At 38.9% G+C, this 20,165-nt stretch overlaps 3 protein-coding genes across 10 annotated transcripts in view; 2 read left to right on the top strand and 1 right to left on the bottom strand.

The window, feature by feature from the left end:
* Positions 1-19,855, top strand: part of LOC108902197 (phospholipase B1, membrane-associated) — a 58,913-nt gene extending 39,058 nt beyond the window's left edge. The window contains exons 4-20 of one of the 7 annotated variants that reach the window (XM_051078203.1): positions 10,255-10,339; positions 13,453-13,519; positions 13,610-13,647; positions 15,145-15,235; positions 15,479-15,537; positions 15,685-15,752; positions 15,942-15,985; positions 16,087-16,207; positions 16,296-16,347; positions 16,433-16,513; positions 17,091-17,156; positions 17,720-17,812; positions 18,096-18,177; positions 18,745-18,846; positions 18,942-19,037; positions 19,212-19,283; positions 19,377-19,855. In XM_051078203.1, coding sequence (XP_050934160.1) covers positions 13,465-13,519; positions 13,610-13,647; positions 15,145-15,235; positions 15,479-15,537; positions 15,685-15,752; positions 15,942-15,985; positions 16,087-16,207; positions 16,296-16,347; positions 16,433-16,513; positions 17,091-17,156; positions 17,720-17,812; positions 18,096-18,125 — 798 coding nt within the window. In that variant the 5' untranslated portion in view covers positions 10,255-10,339; positions 13,453-13,464 and the 3' untranslated portion in view covers positions 18,126-18,177; positions 18,745-18,846; positions 18,942-19,037; positions 19,212-19,283; positions 19,377-19,855. The other 6 variants (XM_051078205.1, XM_018703952.2, XM_018703954.2 and 3 more) reach the window with 6 other exon arrangements.
* Positions 3,552-9,185, top strand: ahsa1b (AHA1, activator of heat shock protein ATPase homolog 1b). Its single transcript, XM_018703947.2, has 9 exons — positions 3,552-3,803; positions 5,354-5,544; positions 5,794-5,876; positions 5,955-6,072; positions 6,610-6,701; positions 6,846-6,974; positions 7,070-7,171; positions 7,252-7,303; positions 8,075-9,185. The coding sequence occupies exons 1-9, from the start codon at positions 3,724-3,726 to the stop codon at positions 8,245-8,247; spliced, it is 1,020 nt and encodes a 339-aa protein (XP_018559463.1). The 5' UTR covers positions 3,552-3,723; the 3' UTR covers positions 8,248-9,185.
* On the bottom strand, positions 9,265-13,420 carry LOC108902199 (dr1-associated corepressor). 2 transcript variants are annotated; one of them, XM_018703956.2, is made up of 6 exons: positions 12,834-13,420; positions 12,215-12,287; positions 11,581-11,674; positions 11,345-11,442; positions 10,728-10,827; positions 9,265-10,095 (listed from the first exon to the last, which is right to left on the bottom strand). In XM_018703956.2, exons 1-6 carry the CDS (start codon positions 12,873-12,875, stop codon positions 9,966-9,968), a joined length of 537 nt encoding a protein of 178 aa, XP_018559472.1. In that variant the 5' UTR covers positions 12,876-13,420; the 3' UTR covers positions 9,265-9,965. The 2 variants fall into 2 exon arrangements, with proteins under 2 accessions (XP_018559472.1, XP_018559473.1); XM_018703957.2 differs by having other exon boundaries at positions 11,326-11,442; positions 12,834-13,413.
* Positions 19,856-20,165: the final 310 nt, after the last annotated feature.

The following is a 20,165-nucleotide window of genomic DNA, read 5'->3' as shown; positions in this document are numbered from 1 at the left end:
GTAGTAACAGTAGTGTATAATAGTATAAAATGCAAAGTACAAGTACCTCAAAATGTAACTTATGTGTGGTACTTGAATAAATGTACTTAGTTTCTACCAGTCAGTAAAAGTAGCATTATGCAGTGGTTAAAAGAAATATAGTACTCAAATACTGTTTGTATTTTTACTCCTCTACATTTAACACTGGAATAATTTACTTCTTGCTCCATTACATTTATCTAACAGATATAGTTACAAGTACCTTCCCAGGTTAGAATATGTTTTAGTAAAGAAACGCTATCATAAGTTCGTATGGTAAAGTGAGTTGTGAAATATTAAACCAAACTTTTTTGCTTGTGGCTCCTCGTCAGGTTTCAGATGTCGGTAACAGTTCCGCTGAAGAGGGATTTCCCCTCGAAACCTCTCAGGTGGTTTCATTTAAATAACCGTTTGAGGTGAAATTTTCCAATGTTTTGCTAAAAAATCAAAAGATCAGAGAAAAGCCTGAAGAATGACACAAATTTGTTTATCATCTCATGACCCCTCAGATTTATCTTTGACCCGCTGGAGGGGCCTGAACCTCAGTTTGGAAACCACAAGACTAAACCACCAAACCATAAGTAACAGCTCACAGTAGTTCCACCTCAAACTGTTAGAATAGTAATAGTAATAATTATTATTAATATATCTGTGGCCATTTTGTCCTCGACACCACCGTCAATTTTAATATATTTTCTTCTTCTTCTGCTTTTGAGATTTTACTTTAATTAAAGACATTTACTTTTAGCAAAGTGTTGGTATAATCTAAGGACTTTTTAGCACCATAAACACTAAAAATACTCAGAGATACTCTGAGATTTGTTATAACTGATGCATCAATGTGCAATGCAACATGTTTTGTGTGTTAAGTATTAATTCGTAAAGTAGCTGGTAACAGAGATTAAACAAACAACTGGTTGGTGGATAAATGTGATGCAGTAAAAAGTGCAGCATCTCCTTCTGAATTATAGTAGAGTAGAGGAATAAAGCTGCATGAAATTAAAATACTAGTAAAGTGCAAGTACTTCAGTTTGGTATTTAAGTACAGTGCTTGAGTAAAAGTACATTCCAGCCCTGGGAATAGTTAAATAAAGACTCTAATTCTGATGTATTGGTTAAGAATTTAGAAAACATTAAATTATGTTTCATCTAATTGTATCTGTAGGAGACATAATCCACACTTACTCACATACAACTGCATTTTTTATATATCTGTAGCCTTAAAATGACCGACTGCAAACCCTAATTTAGACACCATAGGTTATCATGTTAGCTTTATTTACATAGCCCTAAATTACAACATAGAAAACCCTTTGTCTTTCAATGTGGATAAAAGAAAAAACTACAAGAAAAACCTGGGACCAACCAGGAAAAAAGAGAGAAAACCTCAGGAAAAGTAACAGATGTCACTTACAGGACTTTTTTGTTGTTTTGGACAAGAGCACCTAACACTCCTAACACCCTAACTAGCACTTACTGTGCACTTTGTCTTATTGAACAGATTTAGTACTGTACTGAAGCTTCAGCGTTGTCTCTCACTTGTAAATATTGTAAGGATCTGGCTGTATCTTGAATGAACATCTGGATAAAACCTCCACTATCTAGATATTCTGTCCGCATGACGACAAAGACACGATAACACAAGTAAAAGCGCACACTGTGTTACTGATCAGACCACATCTGGTGTCGCTCAGTTTTCACATTAAGTTCAGACCTCAGCCATCGTCGTCAGCCAGGTGTGAGTGTGTGTTCACAATCACGAAACTACAATTACAACACAACACATATCTGCATCCTTCTTATCTTAAAGGTTTGTAGAACATATGTGCATGTGGTTACAGATTGGAGAACACACCACGTGTAAATGCAGGTATCTTGACCCAGATTTTGTTTTTAAAGCCAGATGTTAACAGGGTCTTAAAAAGATAAAATTATGTGAATCACCCTGTAAAGTTTGGTTTGAAAGCTTCTAAATTACAGTTTGAATGAGGATTCAAAGCACACCAGTTTATCTCTTCCTGAATTTTCCCTACACAACTGAACCAGTCGCTGCCGTCTGTAGCAGTCTTTCTCTCTTTCTCTCTAATGCCACGACTACCAACACAAACCACCCTGTGAATGTGACTGGTGTAATTATCAGTAATTATCAGCGCTGCTGATGCTCATTACCTCTGCCATGGAGGTTTTTTGTTTTCACTCTTGGTAATCAGTTTAATCTGCCGTCCTATTAACGATATATTTCAAAAACTGACGGCAGGTTTTAAACATTTGTTGGAAGTTGGACCAGGGTTGAGGAAAAAAACAGCTGAGTGGATTTCTTCTTTTTTTCTGGAAACTCATAGGTACAGTAATTATGCTTGACACCAACCCTGGAGGGGGCGTTGTTTAGGGTCAGAGAGTTAATTTCACTCCCTTTAAGTGATAGCAAGTGTTTTCTTCATCCCTATGTCTGATCACCCTGCCAGGAATCCTGCTGGTAGGACTGACTTCCCACCCGATAGTAAAATGTTTTTCCCGTGTTAGCAGCACGGACGTGGACTGCGGTTCGAAAGGAGCAGGTCTTTTGAAACTGGAGAGAATAAAACAGCACAGTCCCTTCATTTCCCTGCTCACTGTCTAATATGTAAATTCTTCTCACTGGAGGAATGTGTTTACTGTGAGACATGGAAATGTTTAAGGCATGACATTACAAGAATACAACGGACATATATTTTCATTATTAATTCATCTGCCTGTTACATGTGGACTGCATTTACTGCCCCTTTATCTAGAAGGCCACAGTGCCAGGTCACGGGACATTTTAACATTATTAGTATCACATATTCAAACTGGACTTGGACTAACTGGCTTCTCACAAGTTGTTTGTTGTATTTTTCTGTCAATCCACTAAGTAGTTTAGAGTCAAAGAAACACATTTTTATATCCTTCTTTAAAAAAAAAAAAAAAAAAGTAGAAAAGACATGCTTCAGATCTGTTTAATCCCTTTATGTTCCTGCTGTTCCTTATTACCTCTTTCATTTGCATATTAAGAACAGAGAGGTGTTTCTGTTATTTACCTGCAGCCAAAATGCCTGAACACCTGTTTGTAATTCTATACATAATTCAACAGCATCACGGACTGCAGCCCCCAAAATGACAGACCTAATGCATTTTATGCATACTTTTTACAGTGTAAATGAACGTTGAATTGACACCAATATAAATCAGTTTCAGTAGAAACTTAAACCGTCATTTATTGCTGGACTGTTGCATTAAACTGTATTATTTTTAAGCACTGACCACTGAGTGTAAGCACATTACGGTCTGAGCCTTTTCTGTAGAATAGTGGTCTTAAATTGAATACATTTCTGTTATATAAATGAATGTACGTCGGTTTTTCCCAAAATCGTTAGTTTTATTTTAAATAACAACACCTTCCCAAAACATGTTTAAAATATTCCCTAATTTCTTCCCTCTTCTCAACGCGGAACTATTCTTCAGAACAGGAAGACGGTGGGAGGGAGGGCATTTTCACACAAGTTCCACAAAGTTCCGTTTCCAGCACATTCTGCGCACGGCGGATAAACGCAGGAGCACCGCTACAGAGAGCCAGCAGCAGCCAGAGGCTTCTAGAAACAACGTGCACCGGGACAGTCACCGGCAAACACATCAGCTCCCCGCTCCAAACGTTACACGTTATAACTTTATCGTCATTTAGTTGGATCAATGGCTAAGTGGGGAGAAGGGGACCCTCGCTGGATTGTGGAGGAGAGAGCCGACGCGACTAATGTCAACAACTGGCACTGGTGAGATGTGATGAAAGGACACTGACTGCTAGCTAGCCTGCTAATGCTAACATCACACACTGAGCTCGTATCATAACCAAGCTCCAGCTGTTATTTTTTGGATTTAGTTCATCTGTATAGGTCAGTCAGTGCCGTCAGCTCGTCCACAGGCAGCTGTGAGTGTTATTTGTTGAGTGTTATTAAAGCAAAGTGTCACATTTGAGGTAATTAGCCGAGCTAACTTTATGATCGTTGGCCAGTTAGCTTCGCTTGTGGCTAGCTACTGTAGCTTCAAATGCGTGCGTTGAGGTTGTTAGCCTTTAACAACATCATGGCCACCGTGTCTGATAAAACACACGTGTTTTGGTGTAACACCATGCTAATTAGTTCGTTACTGTGATTAGTAAGTTTCCAGCAACTGTGGTTACTCCTGTATAAATCACGCGAGGAAGCCCCTTTTAAAACGTGACTGATCTTATCTCATAGTTTGAGGCTCCCTGGAAATTATGGCTCAGATTTATGTGTTGTGATAGTTGTTGCTGTCTTATACTGGGCAGAAGGTACTAGAGTAGCTAGAGTACTGCTATGAATCTGTTGCAGTAGCCACTGGATATAAATTACAGTAACAGTGAGGTAGATAGATAACAAACAATGCAATTAATGGTGGTGTTTCATTGTCCTGAAAAGTCTTTAAAAGCACTGATTTCAGTTTTCTCTAGGCCTTTAAAGGTCATAAGAAGACTTCACTATCATTTGCAAATGACAGTAATGTCAGCTTCAAAACGTTTGACCTGAAAATCTCCAGTACCACTGTTAGGAACTTCAGAGAATCAGTTGGGACCATGGTATGGTAGGAATTTACTGTCAGCTGTCACTAGCTCTTCAGATATGAGTATAGGATCCATTCAGGGTCATGATAAAGCGTTTGAGATGGGTAATTCTTCACATACCACATCATGTTAAACACTATTGTGTAGTTATGCCTGATAGAAACTACCAGCTGTAAATAAGATCAGAGTAACTGTGTTGAAGACTCTGAGGCAAGTTTGCAGTTTATGATTTTCATAGCACAGTGACAATGTTCAAAACCCACCGGCAGCATAAAAGGAAACATATTTCAGTGTTAGTATCAGATACTGCTGATTAAATAAAAATACACTTGTGATTTTTGGTGGATATGTTTTATAATAAATACAATACATGCATGTGGAGAAGAGATTGTAGAGTAGATTTTACCCGTGAGTCCCTTTACAAGCAGCTTGCTGTTAAAGCTCTTTACTCTCGAACTGTGAGCTCCTTCTGAGTGGCCTGGGAAGATGCATTAATTGTAAACATTTAGAGTAAAATGTCCTCGACTGGTCAGGAGGTTATACCAGCCAGGGAACCCCCAGTTCTGAACTGTTTAGCATTACACTGAAACCTGCATCATTAGAAAAGTGGGTTTGTAGCTCAGAGCATAACAACAGGAAGCAGTGTGGATCATGTCACCTATTCAACATGTCACTGTGTAAATATTAAACAGGACTTGTGCTGGATCTGCTTCCTCATCACTGTGTCTCTGTGCTTCTCAGGACTGAACGAGATGCGACAAACTGGTCCTCAGACAAATTAAAATCGTTGCTCCTTGGGTTGAGTGTGGAGAACGAGGAGGGGAAATGTGAGGTGACAGAAGTCAGCAAGTGTGAAGGAGAGGCCTCGATTAACAACCGCAAAGGGAAACTTATTTTCTTTTATGAATGGAACCTGAAAGCCACTTGGACCGGTAAGAAGACTGGACTGAGGTCCTGTGCCACTGCTGATTTAATAAATAGAAAACGAATCTCATTATCTATCTACTGCTGTGATTTATCTTTTATATTTCCACAGTCTCACGTTTTAAAATAGAACAAAACATGGATAAAAATGCATCAGGAGATCAAAAACCTGTCATCATATCTTTGTCATGATCAAAAACATGTTTGAAGACACTTAGATTTTTTGCTGACACACTTACTCCCTTTGTTTTTGGCAGGAAAGTCAAAATCAGGAATCAAATATAAAGGAACAATTGAAGTCCCAAACCTGTCTGACGAAAATGACATGGAGGATCTCGATGTGAGTTTTCGCCACATTAATCCACATGTGTAGTAAAACAAACAGGGTGCTGATGCTCGTCCTGTGATCTCTGTTCAGATTTCTGTATCATTGAACAAAGATGAACCCGACACGCCACTGACCAACCTGATGAAAACGAAAGGAGCTGAGAAAGTCCGCGAGGCCCTGGGAAGCTACGTGGGGTTCCTAAAAACAGGCGAGTGAAACCAGACTCAGTTTGAAATGTAGTTAAAGACAAAAACTAAATTCAAACATAGGGTCAGCTACCATCTCCTTGTCAAGTGTGTAATTAATATGATTAGAAGAATCACTGATTAGGCCTTTAACAGTGTCTCAGTTACATGTTTTTATGAATCATGATAAGCCTGTGTCGTGTTTATCAGGAAGTTACACAGGGTTTTAAGGCAATACCAGATAAAAACAGACCGAAATGTCTACAACAATATAAATTTGCTAAAAATCTTCATGTCTGAACAGAAGGAGCTGACATTCTGAAGATGTTTCTGTTACGTCTTAACATAAACCGATGCTGTAAAATGAAAATTAAGATGAGGACACTTTATATTGCTTTTATCATGATCTTAAATTTAAACTCTTGAAAATGCCCATCATCACTGTAGGTTTAACTTGTTGAATTTCTATCTGATATACTGTATTTGACCCCTGTACACTGTACTGGATGCAGTAGAAGTGAAGTTCAGGAATAATTATTCTGTTTTTTATTTTATTGCAGAGTTCACACAGGGGATGATCCTGCCTACAGCCAACGGTGTGGCCAAGCCGCAGCCCACATCACAGTCCAAAGCCAAGACGGATAAAACTCAGGTTTGTGCTGACACAAAACATTTTCAGCCATCAGACAAAACTCTGAATAATTCACTGCAACACAAACATTGTGGGAGTTTTTCCTGCAGCAGTGCAGCAGATCTTCCCTCACCACACTTTTGTTCTCGTTCTGCTGTTGAACAGATTTCCTCCTCGAGCAGCACAGCTGCTCCGATCAACACCGGCGTCAAGATCCCCACCTGTAAATTCAGCATGAAAGAAATGTTCCTCACCTCGCCAGCTGAGCTCTACAGGGTCTTCCTCAACCAGGAGGTGAGCGTCACCCCTTAATCCTCAGTATCTGATCCTGCTCCGGTTCAGTTGATTTCAGCCGTTCTGATTGAAGCGTTTGTCTCGTCACTGTTCAGATGGTTCAGGCGTTCACACATGCTCCAGCCACAGTGGACGGAGAGCGGGGCGGAAAGTTCCGCCTGTTAGACGGAAATGTTTTTGGTGAATTCACAGAGCTGGTGAGACTTTAAAACCTTTAAAAACCTCATTCTTTATTCTGCTTTGAGTTGATATGAAATAATCATCTTTTTGCCCCCAGATACCTGATGAGAAAATAGTTATGAAGTGGAGGTATAACAACTGGCCCTGTGGTATGTTGACTTTTTTCTTTTTAACTTTAAATGACAGATCTGATTCCTTTACTCAAGTAATTTAACCAGAAAATATACAATATATTTTGTTATTTTCTTGCTTTACTCCCTTTTCATATATTATTATAATTTGAATATTTTTACAGTTATATCAGACTGAATATACAATTTAAAGACATCAGTTTAGGTCATTTTAAAAACACATTTCTCATTAGTTTATACACTTGATGATCTTTCCTCTGTCCCATCAGACTGGACAGAAAATAAAATAAGAAACTGATTTAAGTTCCTTGACTGCAGACTCTTATTAATCAGTGTTTTCTCTTGTTTAAAATGATTAAATGTTGAATTGATCGCTTTAAACTGAAATGAAATGCAGAAGCATCCTGTTACATCACTCTGTTCAAAGCCACCAGACTCCATTGACAAAAACAGTAATTTTATGGAGCATAACCCAAAAGTGGCTAATCTACTGCTGCCATGATCAGGTTGCTTGTTTGTGTCATTGTGTGGTACTTTTTTGTGTGGTACCACTGAAAGTCACTCAATAACACAAACTAATTAACAGATCAAGGCAGCTGTATCCCAGCAGCTCCTGTGTTCTGCTCTGTAAAATGACTGCTTTTGTCAATGGAGTCTGGTAGTGACATACAGCGACGTTTCTGGTTACTCTTACATACAGAGCTCTATCCATAATGTTGTCACTTTTAACAACCTGAGCCTGAACATCTTCGGACAGTGATGATATCGTGGTTGTTTCCTGCTCTACAGAGCATTATGCGACAATCTCGATGACCTTCTTGGACCGGAGCAGCGAGACGGAGCTGAAGGTGGAGTGTCGAGGCGTCCCGGACAACGAGGAGGAGCGGACGAAAGAGGGCTGGAAGAGATACTACTTTGAAGCTATTAAACAGACTTTTGGCTACGGAGCGCGACTCTTCTGAAGACGGTGTTACTGTAGTAGAGTTTTTTGTTTTTGTTTTGTTTTTCTTTTTTTGGATTTTTAAACTTCTTGTCCTTCGATCTCTCTGGCACAAGACATCCCAATGTAAACTCGTAGCTCGAGTTAATGAAAGAGATGATGAAATCGGTGAGGCCAATCTGTCGCCTGTGTGTGTTTGTGTAAATGTTTTAATTTCAGAACATATTTAAATTGACATTTTTTTCCCCCTTCAGTATTCGGGTCAGTTGTTCAAAGGAGCATACATGGACTGTGCCTTTGAGACTCTGGATGGAAAAACAGATTGAATAAAGCAAAGGAGGATCTATCGAACCACTAATGCAAATTGGCCTCTATTTCTATAAATATGTAATTATTATTGCAAGAGTTAAAATAATAAATGTTGGTTTTCTTTTATTTGAAAAAAATATTATGTTGCTTTGAAAATGAATGTTTATTTTTTACTTATTTTACTCTTCAAGTGTAACTGTAGTGAAGATGCTTTTCAGCCAAGATGCATGTTCCAGTTGAAGCTGTCAGACGGAGGAATGACCACTGGATTTGAACCTTTACTCGTGAAGTCTGTCACTTATTAGCCAAGCAGTACTGTACTTTTCCGTTGTTTGTTTTTTTTTCCCGTCGATTTCATGCACATTACGAGCCCAGCGTCCGTCTGGGTGAATCGGATCAGCTCGGACCCTTCAGCAGGAACGTTACCGCAAATGTTTTGTCAGCGTATAGAACATGAGAACAGTTTCCAAATTCCTTACGCAGGTAGCTAGCGTAGCAACAACAGAGGTGTTTTGCTATATTTGGCTTCTAAAAATGTAAATTTCCAGTTAGAGAAAAAAAGCTTTTAGAACAAAATGCATCTATTTATTCCTCATTTCATCTCTTCACGATGTAAAAAGATTAGTTTCTTGGAATAAACCAATCCCTGTATGTTCGCTCTCGATTTGTTTTTATTTATGTGAGCACATCTTTCTCACAGCTTCTCATTAAATATGGAAATCAGAAAAGCTGAAATGAGCTCATTTATTTATTATTTATTTTCACATTTCATATATGCAAATGTTTTCTGCCTTTAAAACATTAATTTACCAGTGCTTTAAAAATAGAAACCGCAAAAGGTCACTACTCTGCAGAGTAAGCACTTAAAGATTTAAAGGTTAAAGGTTTTAAAGATCGCTGCAGGTCACATTCTCACTGGAAAACAAAATTTAACAAGCAAAGTTGAGAAACTTTTGACTCAGATATCGACTGAAGTGTTTCAGAGGAATACTACTGCATTAATATCACAAGAATGTAAAAAAAAAAAGATGCTAAGTGTCTAAAATGATCTGAAAAACTAATTTCTAAATTAAATATGTGCAAAAACCACTTAATATCCCACGATTTAACGACCAAAGCATCACTTCAGCTACAAAACAAAAGTTGTCAAATGTGTTACACAAAGTTAAACAAAAATTTCCTGATCAACAAAAAAGCTCTGAACTTTATATTACACAATTTAAATTATTTTCTTCAGTGCAAACTTACAAACATCTGCTATGAACAAAAGTTTAAAGGCCTAATAACAAAAAGCCATGTCTTTTTTCAAAGGAAAAAAAATCCAAAAACTAGATTTTAGCAGACAAATATCTAACACAGAACATAACGTAAATGTTTTTTCCACCCAAAACAACTTGTGATAGTCCTGTAACAGAGGATATCAGATCGAGATCAGAACCAGTGAAGCTTAAATAAAAATAAACCTTTAAGCAGAAACAACAGGGATGAAATGACTGTGAGTTCACAGCAGGTTCCTCTGGTCGTTCTCTCACAGTCATAAACAGATGTAGAGCTCCGACTCCTGGAAGAGGGAAAGGAAGTGAGTCACTTTAATCATAAAAGCAAGAATGTTACCCTGCTCCAAAAAACTTAAGAGGTTAACAAACTCTTTGAAAAAATGTATTCAGGATGTTCGTTCCTTTTTTTAACATTTATGGCCTGTTGTCTGTTCTTTCCTCAGCTGGGACGAAGGATAAACATCTTTAATTCACATAAACACACAACTTTTCTCTGGTGCCTCAGGACCAACTTCACATTTTCTTGAGGTAAGAATGTAAAAACAGTGAAGTTGTCTCTGCATTTCTTAAATCACTGCGTTTGTTTTCTGGAGTGTAATGAACATTTCAGCCACATGGGGTCGCTAGTGTACCTTAGTGATACTGCAGACCAGCACTGTACTTAAGTATAATTTTGAGGTACTTCTACTTCACTTGAGTATTTCCATTTTATACTTCTTCATACTTCCACTCACCTAGGAAAGAAATATTGTACTTTCTACTCCACTACACTTGTTTCACAGCTTTATTTACTAGTTACTTTTGAGATGAGGACACAAAACATTGTTAAAGACAGAACCAGTTTTTGGCTTCTGACGTCGTACAAACATCAGTGTAGTCTGGGTCATATTTTGTGTTTCAGTCGGAGGAAACGTACACTGGAGCTCGAGACGTTGTCGAGTGAGTCGAGGCTCCTTCGCGGCGCCACTTCACCCACATCAGTGGTTTTTTTGACAGAAATTTCGTGACGTTTGGTCCTGGGGAGAACAACATGTAAAAGAAAACAGATTACTCAGTACCCACGGCTAATGATGTGTTTAGTAGCAGCCTTTCTTTAATGCTCCTGAAAGTGCTAAAACAGAAAAGATATATCTGATTCAAGCCTGTCGCCTAAAAGTCATGACACAAGTAGAGCTGCAACAGTTAGTCGATTAACAGAACATTAATTAGCAGCTATTTTGATAATCAGTTAACTCTTGTAGTCACTGGTCACAGCTGCAGTCACAGGTTTCAGGAATGGAATATTTGTGGATTTTAGACATTTGAAAACATCATTTTTGTCTTTGTAAAGTTGTGACACTTTGTAAACGAGAAAATAAGCTCCACATTAATTGATAATGTAAATATCATTTATCTTCAGCCCTGAACACAAACTATAACCAGGTGTGTTTGTAAAAGAATACTGAGCTGAGGACGTGAGACACTCATTTCACACTGTAATAATAATAGCTGATGATGAGAGGTTGAGTCTCTACCTGTATAACGGCCACATACTCATGCCTCTGTTGTCCTTCTGGGCTGCCGTAGATGTCGCTCGCTCCGCCAGGTCTTTCAAGAAGTGGAAGAGCTTCTCTGACTCAATGCACTGCTTCCTAAAGAAATGCACCGCAACTTAATTTTCCACTCCTCACTGAAATGCTGCATCCCAATTTTTTTTGGTACAGTGAACGCATCACAGCAGGGGGGGAAATAACTGGCAGTGGTGAAGGTGGAGCAGCACTCTTACTTACATGTGAGCTACAGACATGACAGTGCTGAACCTCGACTGAGTTATCAGACACGTTTTGGTCAACAGAGACTTGAGGAACATCTCCAACGCCCGAGCTGATCTCTGCGGTTCAGGACTTCACAGCTTCACACACACTTAACTTCACACTTTGGTTTCACCACCTTTTCACACACACTCAGAGTCATCGGTCAGCGCTGGTCTTAAACTGCTGCACAGTCAGTTTGGGTTTCAGAGGAGAGTTTTAGTGCCTCATAAAGATCTCAATGCGGTTTCAAAAGCTTTCACATCCTAATCATAATATACAGTACACATGAATACATACTTTGAATACTTTTATTTAAAAGAAATTCCTTTAAAACTTTGCTCAAGTAAGATAAAGTTTAAAATGATGCATTCAGTACCAACTCTCAGGATAGGTTAGTATTTGATGAAGGAGGTAGTGGAGGAACTACAACTCCCAGCATGCCTTGAAGTCCTTAGGAAGACTTGGAGGAAGACAGGGTAGAGGGCTGCAGTGAAACAGATGGTTTAAAGTTGATTTAAAAGCTCTAAACCTGGTCTCAGTGCTGATCAGAGCTGCGCTACTTTGCTACGTCTGCACCAGCTCCTACACATCTGCAGGTTTTAAAGGATACAGATGATCACAGGAACCGCCATCGCAATCCTCCCCACCTCTGTGTCCTTCTGCATGATCTTTTTGATGCGACTCTGGGAGCAAAAAACAAACATTTCACCACAGAAATTACACGTTAAGATGCTGCGTTCAGGCGCTCCTCGTAAACTCCTGTTCCCTAGATCCCTGGCTCTAGTCAAGCTGTAACATTTGTCACTTGCGGTGACTGTGCATGCTATGGATGGATTCCGAAAAATATGGGACACTTTAGAGACAGTCCCGAACTTGACATTTTTCCTGTGTGCTGACGGTTTTTCAAAGCGCTGCGCTTCAACATCGGATCGTGAGGTAAAAATATCACCTGAGTATCATCATTATCCTGTAATGCGCAACAAATCCGGTGGAGACCGATGTTTTCACTCTAATGTTACTGAGGTTTAACCTCGCTGAATGTCCGAATAGTGGTTATTTGTTTACGACTTTGTCAAAACAATGAAGACCAAGATTTCCCACAGCCCGTGAAAGCAGCAGCTGCTCCTCCACTCCACGCTCTCAGAGCGGAGTTAGCCGTTAGCTGCGTGTAGCTCCATCATGCGGCCTTTTTACCAGCTTCAATCCAACAGAATAAAGTTAATACTCACGGGAGGGAACCGTACATTATATCTTCTCTTCTGTCCGGGCATTTTACTCCTTTTAATCCGCGCGGCTCGATCACATTTTTCATGTTTTTACCGCAAACCGCCGCTGAGTCCATTTGTTTACCTTCAGCAGGAAGACACCTGAGAAACCAACGGAGAAAAAAACACACTCACACACACACACACTGAGACACACCTGAGGTCAACGCCGCGTGACCCCAGTAATGACGTCACGACCCTGGCACTTATAATAATTAACAAAAATATATATTAAAGATATTTAAGGGCTGAATAAAACCACATATAATGAACAAATATGAAGAGAAGTTCACATAAAACTTTACAACAGAATCCCAGACAGTTTGTATTCAGCTGAGTTGAAGTGTGGTTTATCTGGATGACTGGTGCTTCCCATATTATTTATATTTCTCTCAGTTGGACTTTTACCAATCGACTAATTACCAGTCGACTATCTGCTTTATTACTGTGCCCAGGATGCTCTTGCTTTATTACTGGCTACAAAGGTCAAAGATAAGGCTCATCAGTGTTCAATACAAAGGTTATACAACACTAATATAACCTCAAACGTATGTATAATATTATCTCTTTTTATTGTCGAAAGACAGACGGAAACATGCTCGTCTCTGTGCTGTTTGCAGTCTGTATATTTGCCACATATCATGCAAACGGTAGGTGCTAAAATACTTGTATTTTCCTGCTCTGTCTGTGTTTATTCACTGTGCCTCTTTTATAATTTGCTGTTTTCTGTCTTGTTGCAGGCCTCACATTAAGGGAAGAAGACGTCTCTTCCAGCCAGGTATCGTCTCCGTCTAAAGACCTGATGAGATTTCAGAGCGAAAGCAGCCGTTTCTTTGTGGTTTGCATTTGAATTCTTAGCACCTGTCTTATGTACAGAGAGAGCAGAGGTTACAGAGCTGCTGTTGATTTATATTAAATACCCGTAAAGTCAGAGTTTACCTGTGGATTTTCAGGTAGTTAGCGTACTTAGAAGCAGCTCGTTTCAGGAGATCTTCCCTCATGACTTAGTGGGAACAAAGGCAGTAAAACAATTTGCAATGTTTATTTTTTCATGTGATGGCTGCAGCATGAGCGAGCCAGTCACAGTAGATGAACTGCCTGCAGTCCGAGTGTTGGCACCTCGTTCTGCACCTGAAAGGCCAAATGTGGACTGGCTCTGGATAATACACAGCTGCTGTATTTAGCTCCATTTGGGCTGAGATTCAGTCCAGCACTCTGACTTTAGACCAGCAGACTCTGTGTGTTATTAATCATGAACCAGGTGTGTTGGATGCTGAGTGACCTCATGAGGCAGCTGTTACACCTGGTGTTACCTTTTCCATCCAGAACGTCACAGAAGAGAGAACAGACATGGATCGGCCTCTGCAGGTTTTACTCTTCTTACTGATCGTGATAATTCCAGAACAGAAACTTCATTCTCACCCCACAGGTGCTCCATGTGTCCTCAAGATGATCTGATTAGATTAGAAATTAGCATATTAATAAGGGAACACTAACTTCTCAGAAATCGCTGTAACACTCGAAGCTAATGAGTTCAAACTGATACCTGATACGAAGCATGCAGAGACAAACATGTTGCTGATTAATGAGCTGATTTGTCTAATTAGGAGAACATTGATTTTTCTTGTGAACACATTTAACTCCAGAATGATGAACAGTAGAAACCTCACACTTCACTTAACATGTAGGAGATGATCTGATTAGATTTTGGTGTGTTTAGCTTAATGAATTTACAAATTAATGAGGTCAAATAGATGTTTTTGTTCAACTTTTTGATGATAAGTTACCAGGACTGTGAACATACATGTTCTTTTCATCAGTAAATCCAAGTGCATCCTGCTTTTTACCTTTATTCAACCTGGAAAAGCCCCAGTGAGATTAAAAAAAAACTTTTTCAGAAGCTGTCCTGACCAAGATTAACAGAGAGCTACAGACATTAGATCGATAAACAATCAGAAATGTGATTATAAAATCATGACAAACATTGATTTAATCCCTAAAAACAACCAAATGAAAACAGACACCTGTCCATCACCAACACATCAGGATTAACACACCAGAACATCAGCAGCCAGAGCAGAGAGAGATCCAAGTGTCACATTTAAACACTGAATCAAAATGATCGGCCTTTAATAAACACGTCAACACACACCATCAGAGTCCGTGTAGCACCTGAGAAAGTTTACCCTGGAGCAAGTTTCAGCTCGGTTCAGAGCACAGACGCTCCTAACACCACATTAACGGTGTGAAACGTGTCCGTGTGGTTTCCCTGCAGGATGTTTCTGGAGCAGATTTTCTTCAGCGTCGACTGCATCCTCTGTTTCACTGCCCTGATATGAGTCCGTCTCCGACCGTCCCCACCTCAGGTGAGCACCACCCCTAACCCCTGACCCACATCTGTGGTAGTATCTGGAAGGTTTGGGGCCTAAAGAGCCTTAAAGTGAGAGAAAGACACCTGCAATTAAATGGTGTGTGTGTAGAAAAATTTTAATACTGCATTGAAGGATTTTTTATCAGGAGAATAATCCACACAGTTCTGGTGCTCTGCTTCATTTTGATTATTTATTTTATAACATAATTGACTCCTCCTGGTTTTTCTTCTGTTTTAGTTGAACATGTCAAAGCTGCAGACGTCAAAGTCATCGCTGCACTGGGAGATTCTCTAACCGTGAGTGAAGTGATAAAAACCAGACGTGTACTGGGAACAAACCCAGTTTGTACTGACATGTTTTGATCCTGATATAATAAAATATTTTAGTATAGAAACAGTGTTTCTCTGGATTAAGATTATTTTCTCTGTGTGTTTTTAATACAGACAGCTATCGGTGCCAATGGCTCTACAATTCTCTCAATACCTTTTGAATTTCGTCAGGTGTCGTGGAGGTAAATCAGCACAGCACCGCGCTCTGTCCAAGTTCATTAACCCTGTTTAACTTTATCTTATCTGACCAGTCACATTATAAATGCTGTCGTTAATGTTAGAATTTTTATATAATGAGATTATGATTGTGACTGTATGTTTTTATGGTCTGTTTATTAAAAGCTGTGTCCTTTTTCTTTCCACCTCTGCAGCATCGGAGGTTACGGGACTTTTCAAAATGTCATTACACTGGCGAGTAAGTTCATCATTACTTGGCAAAATCCCAGGCTCCTTTCTGCTTCATGAGGACATAAGAGCGTCTGAAATCTGACTCTCCTGACTCGCCTCTGTCTCCAGATATCTTTAAACTCTTCAATCCCAAACTGCTCGGTCCATCCCCGGTGATGACGTTCCACGGAAAGCCCACAACCGTCAACGAGACCGGCTTCAACTTCGCCGTCACCGGCCACAACACGCTGTAAGACTGGATTTTTCTCTTGGTTTAGCTGCAGTTAACAGGATCTTAATGTGACGAGTGACTCAACTCGGTGTGTTTTCTCCCACAGGAACATCTCAGATCAGATCATTCACATGATAAATACCTTCAGGTCTTATCCAGTAGGTCTCAGAGTTCAACCTTTTTAAATAAATAATCTTTAATTTTCTTCGTTTCTACCAAAATGAGCCAAAGTTTCTTCTCCAGGATCTGAACTTTGAGGAGGACTGGAAGGTGGTGACGATGCTGATCGGCATGAACGACATCTGTGATTACTGTAAAGACAAGGTCAGGAGGGTTTGGTCTATTCTGTTTATTCATTTGTCGTTTTGATCTGCGTTTCTTGTACTCCAATCCATCTCAACATGAGATACTTGAATCTTGATACTTGACCAGCACCGTGAAAATCGTGTTGTTTTTAGTCGACATCCAGTGTTTTTAAGTCTTCTCTTTCCCAGGGTGTGGTTACAGGTGTAAACCCAACCACACCCATCAGTTTTGCCAGGTGGTGGGTGAAGAGATACTCTACATTCCAGCTCGTGTAGAGTTAACTTGAACTTTAAAATGTTTCTCACCACAATTTATTCTGTAAAGATGGAAATGATATGATTATACAAAAATACTATTACAGCTATACTCTAAATATTCAGTGCAGGAGAATATGGATGTATTAAACTATCCATGGAAAATGTTTTTATAGAAGACACTTCACCAGTGACTTAGTATCTCAAAATAATAAGAAATGTGTCAAAATACTGAAAATCTTCTCAAAAATTTAAAACTTTCTCAGAATAATGAAAGAGTTAGTTTCTCAAACTGATGAGAAACTTGCTGCATCTGATTCTCTTCTGTTCAAACTCTCCAGACTTTGTTTTCCCCCGACAACTTCATCCACTACATGACTGAAGCTCTGCACATGATGATGAACGCGGTGAGAGTTTTAGAACTTTTACCTTATTCGTTCTGTTCGTTCCTGCCTCATGACCGACTGTGGACTGTTGGAGGATGCTGGGAGAAATCACACTGCTTCTCCTAATGAATGACTGATATAAGCATGGCATAATAACATGTTAAACTGTGATCTATTGGTGACACCAGATTGAAAAGTGAGGAGGTCAAAGACGCTGTCAGGATTCATCCTTTGAGGATCATTTGTGTCTGTAGTAAATGTCACGACAGTACGTCCAGTATTTGTTAAGGTATTTCAGTCTGGACCAACAGCCTTGGCGCTAAAGTGGCTAAAAATATAAAAATAAATGGAGGTTTTCACTCCTCTCTTCTTACACAACCATGAAACTATTCATTCAGCCAGTTTCTCAGATAAAACACACTTCAGGTTTATTGACTGTGGAGTGTGTTGCCTAAGTAGTGGCTGTATTGTGTAGTCTTGTGTTTACTGTGTCTTTGTCGTGCTGAAACTGTGAAGTGCGGTGGTGGATAATCAGACATTTAAAGACGAACTCTGAGTTCATGAACGTTGTCTTCTGGTTTCAGATCCCCAGGACCATTCGTGAACGTGGTGCAGATTCTTCCCATGAAGCCGCTCAGAGAAGTTCAGAAACCGACTCTGGGCTGTCAGCTTCAAAAGTTACCTGAAACATTTGCCTCTTTAGTTTTAGTTTATCCTGTTAAATCTTAAAGTTCAGGATCTAGCTTTGAAGATAAGGTGTCTCAGCTTCTTTAGATTGTTTTTTTATGGGTTGATTACTGCGTTTTATTAATAAATAATTCATATAAAATCTGATTAGACGAAGAGGTGATCAGATTAAACCAGTGGATCCATATTTCACCCGCCTTTCTTCAGTGTCCAGATCGACTGAGAGATGAAATGATAATCCAACAGTGTGATAATCTGATAATCTGCTCACAGACGTTTCTGCTCTTGTCTGGTTCAACCTGAAGAAAACTCCCCTGAACTGAACGAGCTGGTGGAGATTAACCTTGAATTCCAGGTGTGTGTTTGAGTCGCTATAATCAGGCTTAAATGATACTTTATTAAATACTGATGTGTTTTTGGTCTGTAATTTACACAATAACTTCACATTTTCTTAAAGAAGATTGGAGTGTCCACACTGACAGGCCTGATTCTGAAAATAGCATTTATGTGTTAAAATGTTGTGTCCACACAAACAGAGTAGAATAGAGGTCCAAAGTGACTCTTCATAGGTCTTGTTTTGTCTAACCACACAGTCCAAAACCCAGAGATATTCAGTTTACTGTGACATAAAACAGAAAAGCAGAAAATCTTCACATTTGAGAGACTGAAAACAGCATTTCATTTGCATTTTTGATTCAAAAATGACTAATTCTTTGCTTTTTCTATTTAAAAAACGACTAATTGTTTGTATTTTTGATTAAAAAACGACTAATTGTTTGTATTTTTGGGATAAAAATGATGTAGCAGACACCACAAGAACCAGAAACCTGACTGATATCCACTGTTGTTGTCAGCCCATAGGATACAGTATAACACAGTATTTGACGCAGTGACACATTTATTGAACTTCTCTAATTCACAGAGAAGATTAGAGAAGCTTCTTCACAGCGATCAGTTCTTCAAAAAGGACTTTGCTGTTGTTCTGCAGCCTTATTTAGAGGAGGCAGGACCACCAAGACTTCCTGTAAGTCACACTCTCACACACAATCTTATTTTAAAGTTTTATTGTTTTTGTTTGCTAATATTTTCTTGTCGTAACATCTTGTGTCTGAACTTCAGGATGGGACACTGGACTTGAGCTTCTTCACTGCAGATTGTTTCCACTTCACTGTGAAGGGACACGAGGAGCTGGCGAAGGGACTGTGGAACAACATGGTGAAGATTTGGGTTTTTAAGTCGTTTTAAGTCGTAAATGTTAAAGAGAGTTGTAATTAGGAAAAGGTGTCTGATAGAAGACAAAGGTATGATATTACTGAATTACAGAAAAGTGTCTCTCAATGTAAAGTGTTATGATAATGACCCTCTAAATGAATTAAAATATTTCCTTAGTTCCAGCCTGAAGGAGAGAAAGAGAGGATAAATTCACTTTCAGAACCAGTAAAACTCATCTGTCCACCGAAGGTAAGACACAACTGACAGATTCAAGTGTTTTTCACACGACGTCTGTTCATGAAAAAAGTCTTTTTGAGCACATTTTTCATACCTTTCCTGCAGGAGCATCCTTACATCTACACCAAACCACCAGTTTTATCATCTGCACCGACACTGAAACACATCTCCATGATGCTGATGTCTCTGTTTTCACTGTTTGTCCTGTTTAATTTATTATAATTTGACTCAACACTGCCTGGGTTGAAGATTGAATTCCTACTTGAACCATCAATCCCAGAATATATAAACATTCAAGGAAGTGAGACCTGAGGAAATTAAGCTTAGGAAGTTTTTCTAATTCTCACAAATCAATGGGCAACAGACAGAAAATAAACTACATTAATCATTACTTAACATTTGTAATTAAATATTAAATATTAAAAATGAAAATTTAAATCTGTTTCTCTCTCTGTTCTTTATTCTTGGTAAATATAAGGTTGGATTTCTCTGTCTTACAACAAAATTACTTTAAGTACAACTACATTAAATTCATTTTAAATTAGTTAAATATATGAATGAAATAAAGTCACTCATGTTCATGAGTTTCCTTGCAGTTGTATTTCCTGTATGTGCTGAGTGAACACTACAGTTTCATGTGCAAATTGTGCAATACATGTTGATATTAATAATTACTGTCAAATGTAAATTTAAGCTGTACTAAAACATGTTTTTACCACTACTCCCTCATAAACACGTTGCCACTAAGGCTGATTATGATTATCTGGAAATAATTATTAGCTGTAATCATAGTTTTTCCTTTTCTAATGTAAGTCTCCTTGGTGTTTATGGTGTGTTGGGCTTTCTTCCTCGTAATGGTGCAGTTTTATTCGACATATTTAATCCAAATTTCAC

This window comes from Lates calcarifer, linkage group LG19 (genome assembly GCF_001640805.2).
Source record: "Lates calcarifer isolate ASB-BC8 linkage group LG19, TLL_Latcal_v3, whole genome shotgun sequence".
Taxonomy (NCBI): domain Eukaryota; kingdom Metazoa; phylum Chordata; class Actinopteri; family Centropomidae; genus Lates; species Lates calcarifer.
Note: the sequence above shows the minus strand (reverse complement) of the source record. Positions and strands in the feature narration are given on the sequence as shown.